The sequence below is a fragment of the Lycorma delicatula genome, chromosome 6 (assembly GCF_047948215.1).
Source record: "Lycorma delicatula isolate Av1 chromosome 6, ASM4794821v1, whole genome shotgun sequence".
In the NCBI taxonomy this organism is placed as follows: domain Eukaryota; kingdom Metazoa; phylum Arthropoda; class Insecta; order Hemiptera; family Fulgoridae; genus Lycorma; species Lycorma delicatula.
The window spans coordinates 106610540-106629340 of NC_134460.1; the positions used below are offsets into that span (position 1 = coordinate 106610540).

Genomic DNA, 18801 nt, shown 5'->3' on the forward strand with positions numbered 1-18801 from the left:
TCTTTTGTTAGTAATGAGTGAACAAACTGCTACGACATAATATTCCTTAAAATGATGTATTGTTATAATATCACTGACCTTTATATAACTACATTTTAATAGTAAAATATATAATCATTTGAATATCAGTGAATTATTTCTGAACAAACTAATAAACAAATAAAGAAAAAAAAGACCAAAATGCACTTTATTTTAAAACGTTTACTTAAACTTACAATAACTTATACAGCTTACGTTTAAATCTATTTGTAACATAAAAAATTTGATATCATGACTTATTTTTATATTTACCATTAGAATGCGGTGATTTAATAATAATAATAGGCTTATTCCTTCTGAATAAAATTTCTCTACATGTATTAATGCAAGATTTTGTTGTTGAAATTACACTCCATAACAAATTGTCCAGTAAAAAGATGAAGCTTTATAAAATAGTTACAATCTTTCACTTTAAATTTGTTCCAAAACAAATCAACATTTATCAGGTTTCATGCTCAAATTTAAGTAACGTTTTTGGATTTTTGGGACATGACAATAAGATCTTCAAAAATTCATATTACTATAATTTTATTAGATTTAAAAAAAAATATGGTAGAGAGGTAAGTATAAATAACCCCCTTTTAACTAACAGTATAAATGATTGAACAATTGCACTAGCTAGTTAATCATTCATAATATTGCATGTTTTTCATATTTATTTCAAGTTTTTTGTACATGACAAGTGACCTGTTCCCTGAGAAACAAGAAAGTTTGCTCTGTTTTTAAGATTATTGAAGTTTTTAATAATATTTTTTCTCACTTATCTTTAGCTACAAAAATGCAGTTACACAAAAAATATTTTGCATTGGATCATATATGATTAAAGGTTTACAACCAGCATAGGTAAAATCAAATATTACTATATTGTTTACAATAATATCTTTAATTTAATGTAAAGTTAACTTACCTCTTCAGTAGAAAACTGATCAGGATTTTTGTGCATAGTTGATTTATCTTCAGGTACAACAATTAAATAATAATGACTAATAGGTCCATATTCTTCTGATGCTTGTGGGAGTATAACCTAAAAATTGAAGAAATTTGAGTAAAAACAAAATATGCATATAAAACTCCTTAACATAACAATATTAAGTAAAATAATTCTAATTAGTCAAATGTGGAACATAATAAATTGTTTATTAAACTGTGTAAGGATAATGGTATTTATGAATATAATTTTGTTTACTTTGAACCATCTTGAATTGATAATGTTTCCTTTAATCCTGGAACACTCATCTACATAAAAATTACGTCTAGCAGGTGCAAACATGTAGACACTTCTCCCCAGCTCATCGCGCTTTACCCCATTATCCGACTAAGGTTCCTCCAATCACTGCCCCATAAATTCACGGCAGAAACTTAACTACCATGATCAAGGAAACTCTACATTAAATGAAATTTGTAAAGAAGAATTTTATGGGTTACTTGGGATTTTAATTTTGACTGGAGCTATAAAAATAAACCACTTATCAACAAATATAATATTTGATACCACATTATAGAGAAACAAATTTATTGGAACAATGCCAAAGAATAGGTTTCATTTTATACTTAACTGTTTGAGGTTCAATGATAGGGACACAAGAAATGAAAGGTTGAAAAACACCAAACTTGCTCCTACTTCAGAAATGTGGGATTTATTTATTAAAACCTGTCAAACACATTATAGACAGAGTTCATATTTGACTACTGATGAACAATTACCAGGTTTTCATGGTCAATGTCTCTTTAGGATATACATACCATCGAAACCAGAGAAGTACGGAATTAAAATAATAATGATGTGCAACAATTCTATGAAATACATCATAAATAAATCCTTTGTTGGCAAAGGCACTGTTCCAGCAAATATCCCTGCCATCACTATTCTGTGGAAGAGTTAGTGAAATGCATAAGAAGATCTCACAGAAACATAACCATTGATAATTGGTTTACGAGCTTGCCACTTGTGAAACATCTTCTGAATGATTACGGACTCACCATGATTAGGACAATAGAAAAAAATAAAAAGGAACTGACTTCAGAACTTATAGATATAAAATACAAAAACCGAAAAACAGGATCCAGTATGTTTCTATTTGATGACATATCTGCTACTTCTTATAAACCAAAAGAGAACAAACTAGTAACATTAGTTTCTTCAATGCATGAAAATGCAACAATTGATAATATTTCGGGGAAACCTGAAATAATCAAAACTTATAATTAGATGAAAGGGGCTGTCGATATGTTCGACCAAATGTGCTACAATACAAACTGTGGACAAAAAACAAAAAGGTGGCCTTTATTTTTATAATATGGTCAACATCGGCGTAATTAATACATGTAATTTATTTGTCAAATTTTGTAAAAAAGAATTTGAATAAATCGATACCACTGTCTAGACAAATGTTTCTACCAAAACTATATGAACTGTTAACGACCAATTGGAAACTTAGTAGATAGTAATCACTGACATTAAAACATCAAACCCACAGAATAATTGAAGAAACTTTAAAGTAATCACTGACATTAAAACATCAAACCCACAGAATAATTGAAGAAACTTTAAGTGGTGAAGAACCACGTACTCAAAATGAAATGACTCTAAAGAAGGGACAAGAAAATATAGTTATTTGTGCCATTACACAAAAAAACATCTATTGTGTCACATGCAAGAATTTCATGTCATGAACACCAAAATAAACTTGTTTGCTCAAAATGTTAAAAAAATGTAAATCCATTAGTAATTATATTTGTTATTATTAGTTACTATTACATATTAAATTATAAACAAGAAGTTCCTAAAATTCTTAAGTTATATTGTATTTCAATTTGAATGTTTTAATTTTTAATATGTAACGCTTGTAATGAACATCTTTGACTCTAATTAAATTTAAAATATATTTTTTATATTTATCATTTTAATTCAACTTCATATTAGAGTTAAGAGATTTAAAAAAAAAAATTATATAAATGTACATAATTTTTAAGTATGAGAAATGAAGGAGTACAGGATCAGATGAGTGTTCTAGGCTTAATCACCAAAATAGGATCAATACAATTATTTTTAATAGTAGTAAAAGCCCCTAAACTGATTCTGATCAGGGCATTCTGTCCTCAGAAATCATAATACAGTTTCCTCTGCTTTTTTTCATTCTTAATAAATATTTTAAAGATCTGTTGATATAAATTACATGTTGTCACTTATAACACATATAAATCATAAAACTTCATAATAATTATTAATATTAATAAAATAAATTATTATTATTAATTTAATATTAAAATTATTAATTATTACTATTAATTTATAATATTAATATTAATAATATTATTAAGCATAGGATTTAACTATAAGAAGAATACATGTACAAAAAAAGAACATTTTGGTTACTGCTAATTAATAAAATAATTGTTGTAATTGAGTTAGATGGAAGAAGGGCATAAACTTCATTAGGCCCTTTTTTCTAGAGAATGCATCTTTGAATTCCCTGCCTTTTATTACATATGTGTACAAAATATTATATTTTTATTCGCACTCCTGACAATGTTTCAACAGCTGTTATGTAGCTGCTATAAGGCTTTTCTTCCATAGAGTGAGATTGTTTGTATTACAGTTAAAATGTTATTTACACTCTGTGTTGTTTTGTTTTTAGTTTTATCTAAATAATGTTATCTAATACCGATAGTGAAATAGATATAAAAGAAAAGAAGCCGAATGTTGGGAAGAGAAAGAAAGGTTATAAAAACTTACAGAAATGTGAGTCAACAAAAATGAAATGTAATTCTGATAAGGGTTATGTTAACTAAGAAGGCAATATTATTAAAGGAGAACAGTTTGTTCATGTGCAGAGTTGTTGTTTACATAGCTGTTATTCTTCTTTTACTAAACAACAAGAAAGAAAATTTATTTAAATTGTTTTGGAACATTGGTGGTAATTCTAAGTAGAATACATTGCTTATGAAATTTATGGAATAGTTAGATGTTAAAAGGTCAAACACAAATGTTAAGAGTAAAAATAGACAGACTGCTTGGAAATATTTTGTTCATTTCCAGCCAGAAAAAAGATAGTATGCCGTTCATTTTTTATTGAACTATTTCAGATTTCTGTCAAAAGACTTAGAGCTGTTCAAAATTCTGTTGTAGAAGGTAAACTTATGGTTACTGACAATTGTGGTATACATTTAAATAGACCACATAAGATAAACCCTACAGTATGGGATTTAACAAAATAACATTTGTATTAAATTCCTCACACAGATTATCAATTATTGTGGACAAAAAAGTAAAAAAAATTTTTGAAAATCCCGATCTAACTATTAAAAAATGTTACAAATATTATTCAAAGAATTCTGTTTTAATGAAATACAAAATGTATTTCAGATTTTTTCACAAGAAATGCAATTTTTCCTTCAGAAAGCCACATAACTATTGCAATAAATGTGAACAGCATTAGCCAGCCATAAACCAAGGTGCTCTAATACAAGTAAGTTTTGATATTAGAGTAAGTAAGTTTTAATATTTGGTAATATTTTCTTAATAATATTATAATATTTTTTTTAATATAAAAAGATGTTTATTTTTCTAATCGAGAGTGGATCATTGTTACCAGGTGCAATTTGTATTATTTTGATGTAAATTTGGTATTTTTTTCATTATTATTAATATTGTTTTCAATATTCAGATGGAATTCATTTTCTAACCAAGAGCTGTTCATTGTTATCACAGGTATTTTAATGGTTAATAGTTTTGAAGATCAGTTCTATGGAAGAAAGGCCTATATATATATAGCTATTTTACTTATCGAGTCTTCAGTCAGAATTATTTCATTATGAGGGTAAAGTAACTTAAAACTATCTATTTTAAATATACTTTTTAAATATTACTTTTTTATATATAAGTAAACAATGAGATATGCCTGCAAAATATTTAAGGATCTACATTTTCAGCAACATTAAAATTTCAAATGCAATTTTAACAAAATAACATTCTAGTTAGGCCCTTCTTCCAACTAACTCTTCAATTGTGACAACAATGTATTTCTAGGCCCTTCTTCCAACTAACTCCAATTGTGACAACAATGTATTTCTAAGTTAAAAATTATACAAATCAAATATCAGTATAAAATATCAATATCAAACTACACATACTTTAAATGTATAACAATGAAGAGGTTTCGTAAGCAACAGATTTGTCACTTAAAGCTTTAATTTATTTTACTTGGCGTATACATTAAAAAAAGACACTGAAAGATAATCAGAAATTATGAAAATGTAATGATTATAAAATATAACTCAACAATTAATTGTATTTATGTACTTACAGATAACTAAAAAATTTAAGTGAAAGAGAAATAAAGAAACTAATATCTAAAAGTAGAGAAAATAATTAAGTATACAGAATGTTACGTGTAATATTTTATTTAGTAACTTGTATTTTCCTGTAGCTTCCTTAATAATGAGTTTATTATATTTTTATTTTTGTATACTGTTTTTGAATTATAAAATTAAGAATTGAATCTAATAAAGTGTAAAATAATTATGAAAAATAAGAAAAATGAAAAAGTAACCAGTCTAAGCCAAATGCAGAAGCCTCTACTTTTGGATAGGGACTTTTAAGCATGATTGAATGTTAAATAATTTTAAAAAAATTAAAGTTGAACACCCACAAACACTTCATATAATTTTAATATCTTTATTACTACATGTTTTGTTTTAGTACCTGGAAATAATTTTTTTAAAAAGAGTGATAATTTCTAAACAGTACAATAATAAAATGCTAAATTTCAAAAACGTTATTTCTCAATTTTTTCAACTACCTTTTTGAAAAAAAAAGATCACTTTCAGTTGCTTTTTTTGGAAGGATTTCATGCTAATGAAATGTTTAAGTAGAACTACATTCCATCTCTTCAGAGAAAATAATTTATTGAAATCAGTCTAATCCAGATACTCAATATATAAAAACATGCATACACACATACATTTTCTTTGTAGAAGCCCAGTTGTGATTCTGGATCAACCACAATAATTTATAATGACTTAAAGTAAAATTAAAAATTGAATGATTCCAGGAAAACAATGTTTTTATGGATGTGTTTAGAGAAGCATGAACACAAGTGTCCATTCACTGTTACAAATTCTATTAACATAATTTGCAAGCAGCGCAACAGTCTTACAGTTATGAACCATTACCACAAAAAAGATAATCCTTTTGAGAAGGGTATTGCATTCAGACTGTCTAGATAAATAAAAACAGTACTGTTCAGTTCTTTTTTAAGTACTTTACAGCTATTTAAATAATGAATACATCATTCACACAGGAAACAACTATTCCAAATAAACATACAAAATTACAGTGAATACCTACTTTTAAATATTATAAAAATATTTAAAAAAAATTACTAACAAGGGAGACATGTGCCCTCAAAATGTTTGATAAAAAAATAAATAAAAATCAGAATTTTATACATACCTGAATTTCTTCACCATTTACAACACCATAAAAATCAGGTTTAACCATGGGTTGAGGAGCTGCCATTTGGGTCGTAACAGTTATTCTAGTAGGTGGACGGTATCTGTGATCTGATGGTATGGCACTTACATTAACATTATATGTTGTAAATGGTGATAATTCATTTATAGTATGAGATCTTGCATGAGGTTCAAGAAGTATTGTACGCCGAGGTATAATCTGTGTTTGTGTCATTCCTTGTGAATCTAAGAATTCTTTAACTGCATCAAATGATATCTGTACAAAAAATAAAAGATCTTAGCTTACCATAAAAAAATAATTGGCTTCTATAACTTAATTCATATATATAACATATATGAACATATATCACATATAACATATATCACTAACATGCAGTGAGTTTTTGGATCAATTCCTGTTTGGTCTTACACATTTCTTTTGCATATTATTTTACTCATATTTCATTATATTAAGTGAAATTCTTGCCTAAGTTAATGTTAAGTGATTAAATTAAGCCTCAAAAGGGCTTCTGCACATCATTATTACTCAAAAAAGAAAAAACTAAATACAAAGAAATTTGAACAGAAATTTAAATAAATGTAAAAACATATTCAAATGTGAGAGAACAGATAGGATAATGTACAGCTTTCTTGGTTATTTAAAGCAGCTTTATTTTACTTAAGCCTTATATATAGCTGCCTCTTCTTTTGAAGTGAAAGTATATTTGCCGATCAATAACATCATAGATTTGTTAGCCCATTTGTGTTTGTAAAGATTCCAGTTTGTAAACCTTCTACATGCAAATGAAAATCTACATCTAAAAGCACACTTTGAATGATATAATTTTAAATTTCTATAAATTAACTTAAAGAAAAGAACTCCAGCTTCCTCCTTTAGTTGTCTAGAGAACAACTACTTAACTCATAAGCAGTGTTCCCAAAAATATCAGGAAAAATGTACAGCATATATCACTCATTCAAGTTTTTTTGAAGTGTATTTAATAAAAGTGAATAAAACACAATAATTGACATATACATACTGAAAACACATTAACAAAGAAAAAATAAAGGGTGCTCATAAATTATTCAGAGCATTTTAGGGGCTAACAAAAAATGAACAAAGAAATGTAGTGAATGTTGAAATCAAACATTAGTGTAGGTACTAACTAGAGTTACTGATGACCTTGAATGAACACGCGGGTGCGATATAATGACAGGGAGGATCATTAGTTGAGCAATGGTTACTGTCAGGAGAAAGCAATGTGTGTACTATGATTTCATGAAAGCGGTTTTGTTATTAATGTTTGTAGATGTTTTTGTTTAGAGTAGAGCTATGATCCTCCAATTAAAAAGAGTCTATTAAATGTTTAATAGACTTATTAAGACTTTAATAAACTTATCAGCAGTTTAAGGATACAGGAAGTACAGTACACAAAAAACGTACTGGCAGACCTCCTGTCTCCAAGGAAGTTGTGGATCGATTAGGAAAAACTTTTCATAGAAGGCTGGGTAAATTGATTTTTGCAAGTTCAGAACTGGGAATATTGCAATCTACAATTACTTTTATGAATATTTTAACAATATATGAGTCTCACTTAACCATTGTAAATGATAGTACTACTTTACAACTATCAGTGAAAATAAACATAAAGCTATGACTTTTTAAGTCATCACAATTTGTAAATTGTCTCTTGAAGTTGCATCCTGAAGATGGACTCTCATAATGTAGATTAAGACTTAGGTATTTTGAGAATATTAGAAAAACAGATAAAATTTTATTAATTTATAAAGTAACATTAATTTTTCCAAAAATTAACAAACTGTAGGATCCAACGTTGGCGTAACTAGGGATAATTCGTAAAAAATGCTAAAATAAATCAAAGTATAATTTTAAGTATTTAGTGTTATTTATATAATAAAAAGCAAGAAGAATAAATCACCGTTTGTGTTCACTTTCTAAACCTAGAACGTCATGTTTAAATTTTAATCTTCTTCCTATCCAGGCAATTTCATTATTGATCTCACCTTTAGTATTACTTGTTATGAAATGGAATAACTCAAATCAATATTCCTTACATCATATAAATGGTAAAAGGTTTGGTTTATAAAAAAATTATTTTTGTTTTAGTTTTTAAACAAGATATAGAAAGTGAATAAAAAATACAAATGAATAAACAAAATATTATATCTCTTATTTATATAATTTATAAATAAATTTAAAAAAATTAATAGTACAATAAATATTTATTAAGTATTCTAATTAAATTTATATTAGTATACCTTATAATTAATAGGGTTTAATCGTATCGGTGGAGACCACGACAATGTCATACTATGTGTACTGACATCATGTGCTCTTAAATTTAATGGTACATCTTCTGGTTTTACTTTAACAGTTACTTTTTCAGATAATCTTCCTAATCCCTGTAAAATAAGAAGAAATTTAAATTACTGAAAATACTACATTTAATAAATATTGATGTAACACTGCAAATGTCCTATTTATTTTCATTAAATAATACAAATATAAAAATAAAGAACAGATAATATTAAAACAATTTTATAGATTCAATAAAAGCAATAATTAATTTTTACCATAAATAAATTTAATATTCATTATAACTTACTTGTTTCCACATAATTTCTTCTTTGGGTTGAATGTGTGGACAATGAAAATTCAAGACAGAAAATCTGGAAGATTTTGAAATGTAAAGGGACAAAATGGGGATGATGAAATATTAAAAAAAAGTAAATGAGAGAAAGTAATTATTAAATGTATTAAGCAGAAGAAAAAAAAACAGTTTTGTCAACGATGTTGTGGAAGAATATGTTAAGATGAAAGAGAAGAGTTAAGACAGGATAAACCTTATTAAATTTGATTAAAGAATAAGCTGCAGAAAAGTAATATACTACATAATTAATATACTTATGTCTATTGATAATAAGGAGGTAACATTTATTTTCTAGAAAGATACCACCTTTTCTAGCCACTAAACTATTATACAATAGTACAGAATTAACTGAATAAAAAATTCTTTACTGAAAATATCTTACTACTTTGTCAAAATAGTTCTTCAATTTATACCAGCTCAAAAATTATACTTTTACTCTTATAAAATGTTTTGAGTATAAGTAAGATCACAAAATTGCTAACAAAGAAATTTTATTAATCCAGAATAAATTGCAAATAAATCATGTACTACATTAGTAAAAAAATTTACATCTTTTTAAGTATTTAGATACTGAAAAAATGTTAACAAAATTGTGTACAATGCTTTAGACATTCTGGAGATTCTCTTCAAAATAATTTAGAAAGGTACTTAATTCATCTCATTCATTTAATTCAATTTTTTTTTTTTTTTTTCTGTCTTCAGTCATTTGACTGGTTTGATGCAGCTCTCCAAGATTCCCTATCTGGTGCTAGTCGTTTCATTTCAGTATACCCTCTACATCCTACATCCCTAACAATTTGTTTTACATATTCCAAACGTGGCCTGCCTACACAATTTTTTCCTTCTACCTGTCTTTCCAATATTAAAACGACTATTCCAGGATGCCTTAGAATCTGGCCTTATAAGTCTGTCTCTGCCTTTAACTATATTTTTCCAAATGCTTCTTTCTTCATCTATTTGCCGCAATACCTCTTCATTTGTCACTTTATCCACCCATCTGATTTTTAACAATCTCCTATAGCACCACATTTCAAAAGCTTCTAATCTTTTCTTCTCAGATACTCCGATTGTCCAAGTTTCACTTCCATATAAAGCGACACTCCAAACATACACTTTCAAAAATCTTTTCCTGACATTTAAATTAATTTTTGATGTAAACAAATTATATTTCTTACTGAAGGCTCGTTTATCTTGTGCTATTCAGCATTTTATATCGCTCCTGCTTCGTCCATCTTTAGTAATTCTACTTCCCAAATAACAAAATTCTTCTACCTCCATAATCTTTTCTCCTCCTATTTTCACATTCAGTGGTCCATCTTTGTTATTTCTACTACATTTCATTACTTTTGTTTTGTTCTTGTTTATTTTCATGCGATAGTTCTTGCGTAGGACTTCATCTATGCCATTCATTGTTTCCTCTAAATCCTTTTTACTCTCGGCTAGAATTACTATATCATCAGCAAATCGTAGCATCTTTATCTTTTCCCCTTGTACTGTTACTCCGAATTTAAATTGTTCTTTAACATCATTAACTGCTAGTTCCATGTAAAGATTAAAAAGTAATGGAGATAGGGAACATCCTTGTCGGACTCCCTTTCTTATTACGGCTTCTTTCTTATGTTCTTCAATTGTTACTGTTGCTGTTTGGTTCCTGTACATGTTAGCAATTGTTCTTCTATCTCTGTATTTGAACCCTAATATTTTTAAAATGCTGAACATTTTATTCCAGTCTACGTTATCGAATGCCTTTTCTAGGTCTATAAACGCCAAGTATGTTGGTTTGTTTTTCTTTAATCTTCCTTCTACTATTAATCTGAGGCCTAAAATTGCTTCCCATGTCCCTATACTTTTCCTGAAACCAAATTGGTCTTCTCCTAACACTTCTTCCACTCTCCTCTCAATTCTTCTGTATAGAATTCTAGTTAAGATTTTTGATGCGTGACTAGTTAAACTAATTGTTCTGTATTCTTCACATTTATCTGCCCCTGCTTTCTTTGGTATCATTACTATAACACTTTTTTTGAAGTCTGACGGAAATTCCCCTTTTTCATAAATATTACACACCAGTTTGTATAATCTATCAATCGCTTCCTCACCTGCACTGTGCAGTAATTCTACAGGTATTCCGTCTATTCCAGGAGCCTTTCTGCCATTTAAATCTTTTAATGCTCTCTTAAATTCAGATCTCAGTATTGTTTCTCCCATTTCATCCTCCTCAACTTCCTCTTCTTCCTCTATAACACTATTTTCTAATTCATTTCCTCTGTATAACTCTTCAATATATTCCACCCATCTATCAATTTTACCTTTCGTATTATATATTGGTGTACCATCTTTGTTTAACACATTATTAGATTTTAATTTATGTACCCCATAATTTTCCTTAACTTTCCTGTATGCTCCGTCTATTTTACCAATGTTCTCCCATTCTCCCATTCTTCTTCTACATTTTCTACCTTATCTTTTTTACTCAGACCTCTTGCGATGTCCTCCTCAAAAATCTTCTTTACCTCTTCTTCCTCAAGCTTCTCTAAATTCCACCGATTCATCTGACACCTTTTCTTCAGGTTTTTAAACCCCAATCTACATTTCATTATCACCAAATTATGGTCGCTATCAATGTCTGCTCCCGGGTAAGTTTTGCAGTCAACGAGTTGATTTCTAAATCTTTGCTTAACCATGATATAATCTATTTGATACCTTGCAGTATCGCCTGGCTTTTTCCAAGTGTATATTCTTCTATTATGATTTTTAAATTGGGTATTGGCAATTACTAAATTATACTTCGTGCAGAACTCTATAAGTCGGTCCCCTCTTTCATTCCTTTTGCCCAGCCCGTATTCATCCACTATATTTCCTTCCTTGCCTTTTCCAATGCTTGCATTCCAATCTCCAACTATTATTAAATTTTCATCTCCTTTTACGTGTTTAATTGCTTCATCAATCTCTTCGTATACAAACTCTACCTTATCATCATCATCATGGGCGCTTGTAGGCATATAGACGTTAACAATCGTTGTCGGTTTAGGTTTTGATTTTATCCTTATTACAATGATTCTATCGCTATGCGTTTTGAAATACTCTACTCTCTTCCATAATTCAATTTAGCAAAAGATATTTAATTCACTATTTTCATACGCAATTTAACATGTTGCTTTTACCATAGTACACAATTTGAGATTGGTGAGAGTAATATAATTTTTCAAAACTGTAAAAAAAGAATATTATAACAAATCACAATTAGTGATCACAAAACATACAGAAATATAAATCAGGTTCCACTATAAGTTGCTTTCTATTCAAATAGAAAAAATCCAGAATGCATTTAAAAAAGCTGTCTGTAATTATTTACACCTTTTGAAGTACTGCAAGCATCCTAGCAATTAATAATTCATTTAATGCATGGTGTATAAAAAACTTATCAAATTAAGGCAATAATTAAATGTTTGCTGATGTTTACAGTTAGCCAAATAATTAGCGTCTAAAATTTTCCTTAACTGAATCCCAAACATCTGAAATTATTTAAATTTTACACATTGCTTATGTAAAAAGTAAACATGGAGTATAAAATAAACATCAACTTCTACCATTAATAGTTGAAGAATAGAGATTTCATTATTTAATGAAGAGTATTTAAAACAGTAACTTACAGTCTTTGTGCGAGCAGCAACTGCAATTGCATATTGAGCATATTTTTCTAAACTAAGTAGATCAGCAGATTCTGTTAAACCAACTGTTTTCTGTTGCCATTCATCTAAATCTTCTACTGCAGTCATAGTATAGAATAACTGTAAAAAATGTATAAAATAGATTTAATTTTTTTACAAAAATATTTATATAATTTCACTGAATAACTGAAAAAATTAATTAAATAAAAAAGCAGTAAGCAGTTTATAGAATGTAAAGAAGTGAAGTAATACAGATTGATATTAAAGTAAAAAAAAAATATTAGATGTAATTGAAAATAAAAAAGAAAATTTATTTCACTTTTATTAAACATTTTCAATTACACAAAATACTTCAGAGAAAATTTGTTTTTAATTTAACATAATTAATTAAATCATTATTGAAGACTGAAAAATAAACAAATAGTGAAACAAACAGAAGATATTTATGCAGCAAATTATAAAATAATTTATTGTATTCACTTAAAATTTGAAAAAAATATTCAGAGGAAAACGGTATAGATTTGGTGTAATTAGCCTAGATAAAGCATCTGACCACTTTACAGAAGTTAAATATACATGTTTTTCTAAATTGATGATGGACTATTAACAAGCCTGCTTCTATTTTAGGCTAATTAAATTTCAATTCTATTAGGAATTCATTAACATTGCTATATGAGAAATCTTCATAACTGGATTTACTATTTTTTTATATAAATTCCATTTTTCTTCAAGAGTAGTATTATTTACCTGATAGCCAATTATCTTCCCTCTGCTAGGAACAGGTTCCCACCAAACTTCAACACTTTGATCTGATGTTGCAACAGCTTTAACTCCCATAGGAGCACGTATAATATCTCTATCAGTAGTTACACCAACACGATCACTCCATGGACCTGGGCCTGCACTTGTATGTGCTCTGACTCTGAATACATAATCTGCATTTTCCTCAAGATTTGAGAAAACAGCCTGAAAAATAGTCATCTTTTAAGTTTTCAAGTAATTTTAAATGGATAAGAGAATAGTTATACAACATAATCATAACAAAATAAATAACACTTAAATACAATTTCAAAAAATTAAAAAAGGTGCTAAAAATTAAATTCCAAAATACTATCAGATTAAAAGTATTCTATTATACAATTAATTTCATTAATTCTTATTATAATTGTAGCTGATTTTAATTCTAATTATAAAAATAATTAACTAAGACAATAGTCTCACAAATTGAAAAATTAAAGACATGTTAGTCTCAAAACATTTACAGAACATTATACTGCTGAAAATTAAATTACATTTCTGGTTTTATTTTAACAGTTACTTTTTCAGATAATCTTCTTAATCCTTGAAAAATAAGATAGAAATTTAAATTATTGAAAATACTTTAAGTGATGTATTGATGTAATACTGTAAATGTCCTATATATTTTCATTAAATAATACAAATGTAAAAATAAAGAACAGATAATATTAAACCATGAGAGAGTTCATGATAAATGAAAGAATTGAGGATAAAAAAGAATAGCCAAGATACGGAGTGACCTTAACAGACTGCAAAAAAAATGTAGAAAAAAGAACACAAAAGCAGAACGACAAAACATGTTTATTTTTAATATTTATAAATTTAAAATCATTAAAATGCAAAATAAAGCAATATAAAAAAACATTATTTAAAATTTTGTCAATATAAACGACCTAGTACATAGTACTGAGATAAGAAATATCTACCTTAATTTTATCACCAAAGTACTTTCACAGGATGTGGAATCTTGCGAAAGTTCTTTATTAAATTAAATTTTAATATTTATCTAATATGGCAGACAACCTAATAAACGATAAATATTAATTTTCTGACATTAATACAAATTTATAAATTAATAAAGATTACAAAAATTTAAATATATTAGAAATATATATATATATGAAATTTCAATTTTATAAACCGTCAAACAATGTTTGCAACAAATAGCAGCATTCATATAATAAATTAAACATGCAATTTTCATTATAATATTACAGTAATGTAACAAACATTACATCATGGGCATGCTTTATTTTAGTATTTTTAATTTTTAACTTTCTAATATGTAGTTAATTATTTTCAATCAAGACTGAGGTTGTGGTTCTCACGGAAGTATTTAATGATAAAATTAAGGTAAGATATTTCTTATCTCAGTATTCTGTACTAAATGGTTTATATTAATAAAATTTTAAATGTAATTTAACAGTACAGAGGAATAATATGAATCTTAAAAAGATTAATTTCAGTAAAATAATTATTTAAAAATTATCTACATTACTTCAGACTACTGATTATTTTAGGCCAATACTATATTTCATTTTATTGTAATTTAACAAAGCTTAACACAATAAACTAAACTAATGTGTACAATCTGAGGCTATAAAAGAATAATGTAACTACAATGTTATGTAAGTAGAAAGTAAAATATCTACTACTGTTTCTAATTTACACTGAGAGGGTTGAAGTAGTCTAAGAATATTATGTTGCATAAGGTTAACAAACGGACAGCACTCAAACAGAGATGAGGTTATCAATCCTTGGCAGAAACTGAGGATTGCTGGAGAATACTGGAAGGAGGTGATGGATAGTGAAGAAGAGATGATCAACTCATAAAGAATCACAAAACAAGAAAAACATAACCAGGGTTCTTCAAAATAGAGGGTGTCCATCCTATCCACAATAATATTCTTCAGCAGATTGAATCATCTATACCCAAGATAGATTATGTAAGTTACTAATCATGCTTTTTTTAGTATAAATATATGTCACAATAAACTGATGTTCTTTCAAATAATGAACAAGGAAAAATATTGCTTTAATTGCAAGAATTCTGAAAAACACTGAAGTGATTAGCTGAACTACAAAAATATTCTAACAGATCCTAATAAGGTTAATTTTCAGTTAGGAATTACATATGGGCAAATTTTTATATTTCTACTTTCAGAAGGAATAAATCCAGGTTTTATCCAACAGAAACTTAACACAAAGGATGCACTCACTTTGTAGGATCACAAAGTGATCATCTGAGTAAATGAGCATCTGACCTACACAAAAATAAAAATGGGGAAGAAGGAGACAAGGATAATGGAAAAGGGTTGATGGTGAAAGGGAGAAACCATTAATTGCTTCTCCTTCAGAAATTAAATAGCCATAAAAGTGTACGACTAAATGCTATATAAGAATTTGCAATGCAATATAATAAACAATACCATATAGAAACTATCTATTTTATATTAAGATGGATGGATGTACATGAAGATATATATTTTAGTTATTATTTGTTAGCGTTTACTTTGTTCAATATTTATGTTTACAGATCACAATATTGCATGATTGCATACAATGAGCAGAATCTTCCCTAAATCATAGCAATGAATTACAAAGTGTACTTTCAATTAAAAAATTTGAAACTTAACTTTATTTTCAACCAAGAGTTTTATTGCAAAATAGTCTGTTTTCTTTAAAAAAAAAAATTTTTTTTAATGGATGCAATATAATTAAGTGAATAAGATAAAATAAAATTAATTCACTTCAAGAAAAGTATATCAGTATTTGAAGTTTATATTACCTTAGTCTGAGTGGTATTTCGATCCATTACATTAGACTGATCTAATTTTTTATGAAATTGCACATCATAATGTGTAATTTGCCCATTACGGTGCATTCTTAATGGCATGTCCCAAGTTACACAGACAACATCTGGTGTTTGGAAATGATGGGACAAATTCGCTGGTGGACCAGTTGGTGGGCCCTCTGGGGTTTTAAGATATTTAATTGCTTCCTGACCATAACCGATGTGATTCTTCCCTGATACTCTAAACTCATATTCAACACCACTCTCTGTAACAAAATAGAAAATAAAATTTTACATGTAACAGATAAATTGTGTTAACTATTTTATTTAATAATCTCATAATTATTAATACTACATAAATATAAAACTATGCATGTGACAATTGCCCAAAAGGGAATATAATACATCATATTAATCAGAATAAAATGATCATTTAGATTTGTTTAAATATAAAGAATCATCTTTGTTAGACCACCTTTTCAACTGGAAGAAGACAGCAGCATATTTACTTGGAAAAACTAAAAATAAAAACTTTTCTCAAGTGTACCAAAGTACAGAGTTTTATAATACTCTTTCATTATATAAAGGATATTTATGTGGAGAAAATTATTTACCAAGCAAAGCAAAGTCCTACTGTTGGTATTTCAACTGTTTGTGATGTTGTCTAAATGTATTTTCTGATTGTTACAGTAAGGTTCCTTTGTATTAGATGAAATGAAATATGTGTAATGATTTTTCATATTTTCTTTTTTCAAAAAAGTGGCAGGTATCTTTCTTAGTTAGGTTTTCAAAGACAAGTTTCTTGCGTACATTAACTTGGGGAGAAATGTGATGAAAAAAAAGTTGCTGCACCACAAAATTGGTGTTACCAGACTAAACTTGTGGTATCCCCATTCCTGATATTACCTATTTTTTATGTTCTACCATTCACAGACTACCTCTCAATGGTTACATGTTAGATATTCACTTTTTCACAATTCATTCTACTTTTGGTAAAACATTTGTCTCTGGAAACACTTTCTTTAATGGAGAAATACATTTCTGATAAACTTATTTTATAGTTTTCCCTTTGGATGACATTTAAAAAAAATGTTAAAGCACAAAAAAAGGTTTTTAAAGTATAAAACAAAAACATGGGACTGTAGTGGACCTTCTTGGTAGTCAGCGATTTCTGGGGCCCCTACAAACAAGGTTTACTTTATTGCTAATATAATAAAATTATTTTTGCCACTGGCTAAAATTTAAAAAATTAGTTATGATTGACAATTCCATTTTGAAATTTATTTTAACTTCATTTACTAAAATTTTTTGAAAAATTAAATTTAGTGCATAATGAGCAAGACTTACTAATATAATAGAACTACTTAATAAATAGAACTACTAATATAAATAGTAAACAATTTTTTCTTATTAATATTGTTAATATTACACAATTACTATGCTCCTCTCTAAATAAATATATAGCTAGTAACCTGTATCTTTCATATCTGTAATTCCTTAATTACCAAACAGATTTTGACACCTTCAAACTGATCCTGAACATAATCACATTTTTATATCATTAATTAATTAATTAATTTTTAGATCATTATTTTTATAATCATCAAAGAAAAGAGTGAGTCTGTAGCAAAAATAACCTTTGTTGGAACAGATTAAATAACTGTTATCACAGTATGAACTGACTGAAAAGTCCTATACTCTATATAAATTATTGTTTTAATTATACATATTCCATTTTAATTAGGAAAAAAATATATAAACCACTGACACAATGATGACACTAATGATTATGAAATAAATCACTTAATAATTATTAACAAGAGCTGTTATCTTAAAAAAAATATGTAAAAAACTGGATTAAATAACAAAAGCTTGTTATAGAATGATGCTACAATTCCTACAGTAACACATTAAACTAAAGTCTAGAACTTATATTAGAAGAATTATTACATTTTTTTATAATTAGAAAATTACTACTCACTCTTCTTTTACCTATAAAATATGCATCATGTAATGTCTGTATAGTATCATGTTATCATTTATCTAGGATGCTATAGCCAGTATTAGGAAATTACTAATACTGGATTACCATACAAAGGTAGAGTGAAAAGTACTGGGCTTCACACAGAAATGGTGTTAATATGCTTTATTTCTCAGTGGCGTTGCATGATTCCATTCTTCATTGTTTAGTATAAGAGTTTCAAGTTGCTGTATCACTTAGTAGAGTATTTACTGTCTGTCGAAGTGGAGAATTAGGGTGTTTTATGGAAAATGGAAAAATTTGGAAATTCTTGCAGTAATTAAATACTTTTTTCTAAAAAAACCTTAAGTACAAAGTAAATTAAAGAAGAACTTTATATGACATTGGAAGACTCTT

The 18801-nt window shown here is 27.6% G+C and overlaps 1 protein-coding gene across 6 annotated transcripts in view; it reads right to left on the reverse strand.

The window, feature by feature from the left end:
- Lar (tyrosine-protein phosphatase Lar) overlaps nucleotides 1-18801 on the reverse strand; it is a 1154003-nt gene that overhangs the window by 33274 nt on the left and 1101928 nt on the right. For all 6 annotated transcript variants that reach the window (XM_075368293.1, XM_075368291.1, XM_075368292.1 and 3 more), the window contains 6 exons: nucleotides 16419-16690; nucleotides 13580-13798; nucleotides 12815-12952; nucleotides 8773-8916; nucleotides 6494-6769; nucleotides 947-1063 (listed from right to left, as the gene is read on the reverse strand). In XM_075368293.1, the coding sequence (XP_075224408.1) occupies nucleotides 947-1063; nucleotides 6494-6769; nucleotides 8773-8916; nucleotides 12815-12952; nucleotides 13580-13798; nucleotides 16419-16690 (1166 nt within the window). The remainder of the gene's footprint in view (nucleotides 1-946; nucleotides 1064-6493; nucleotides 6770-8772; nucleotides 8917-12814; nucleotides 12953-13579; nucleotides 13799-16418; nucleotides 16691-18801) is intronic.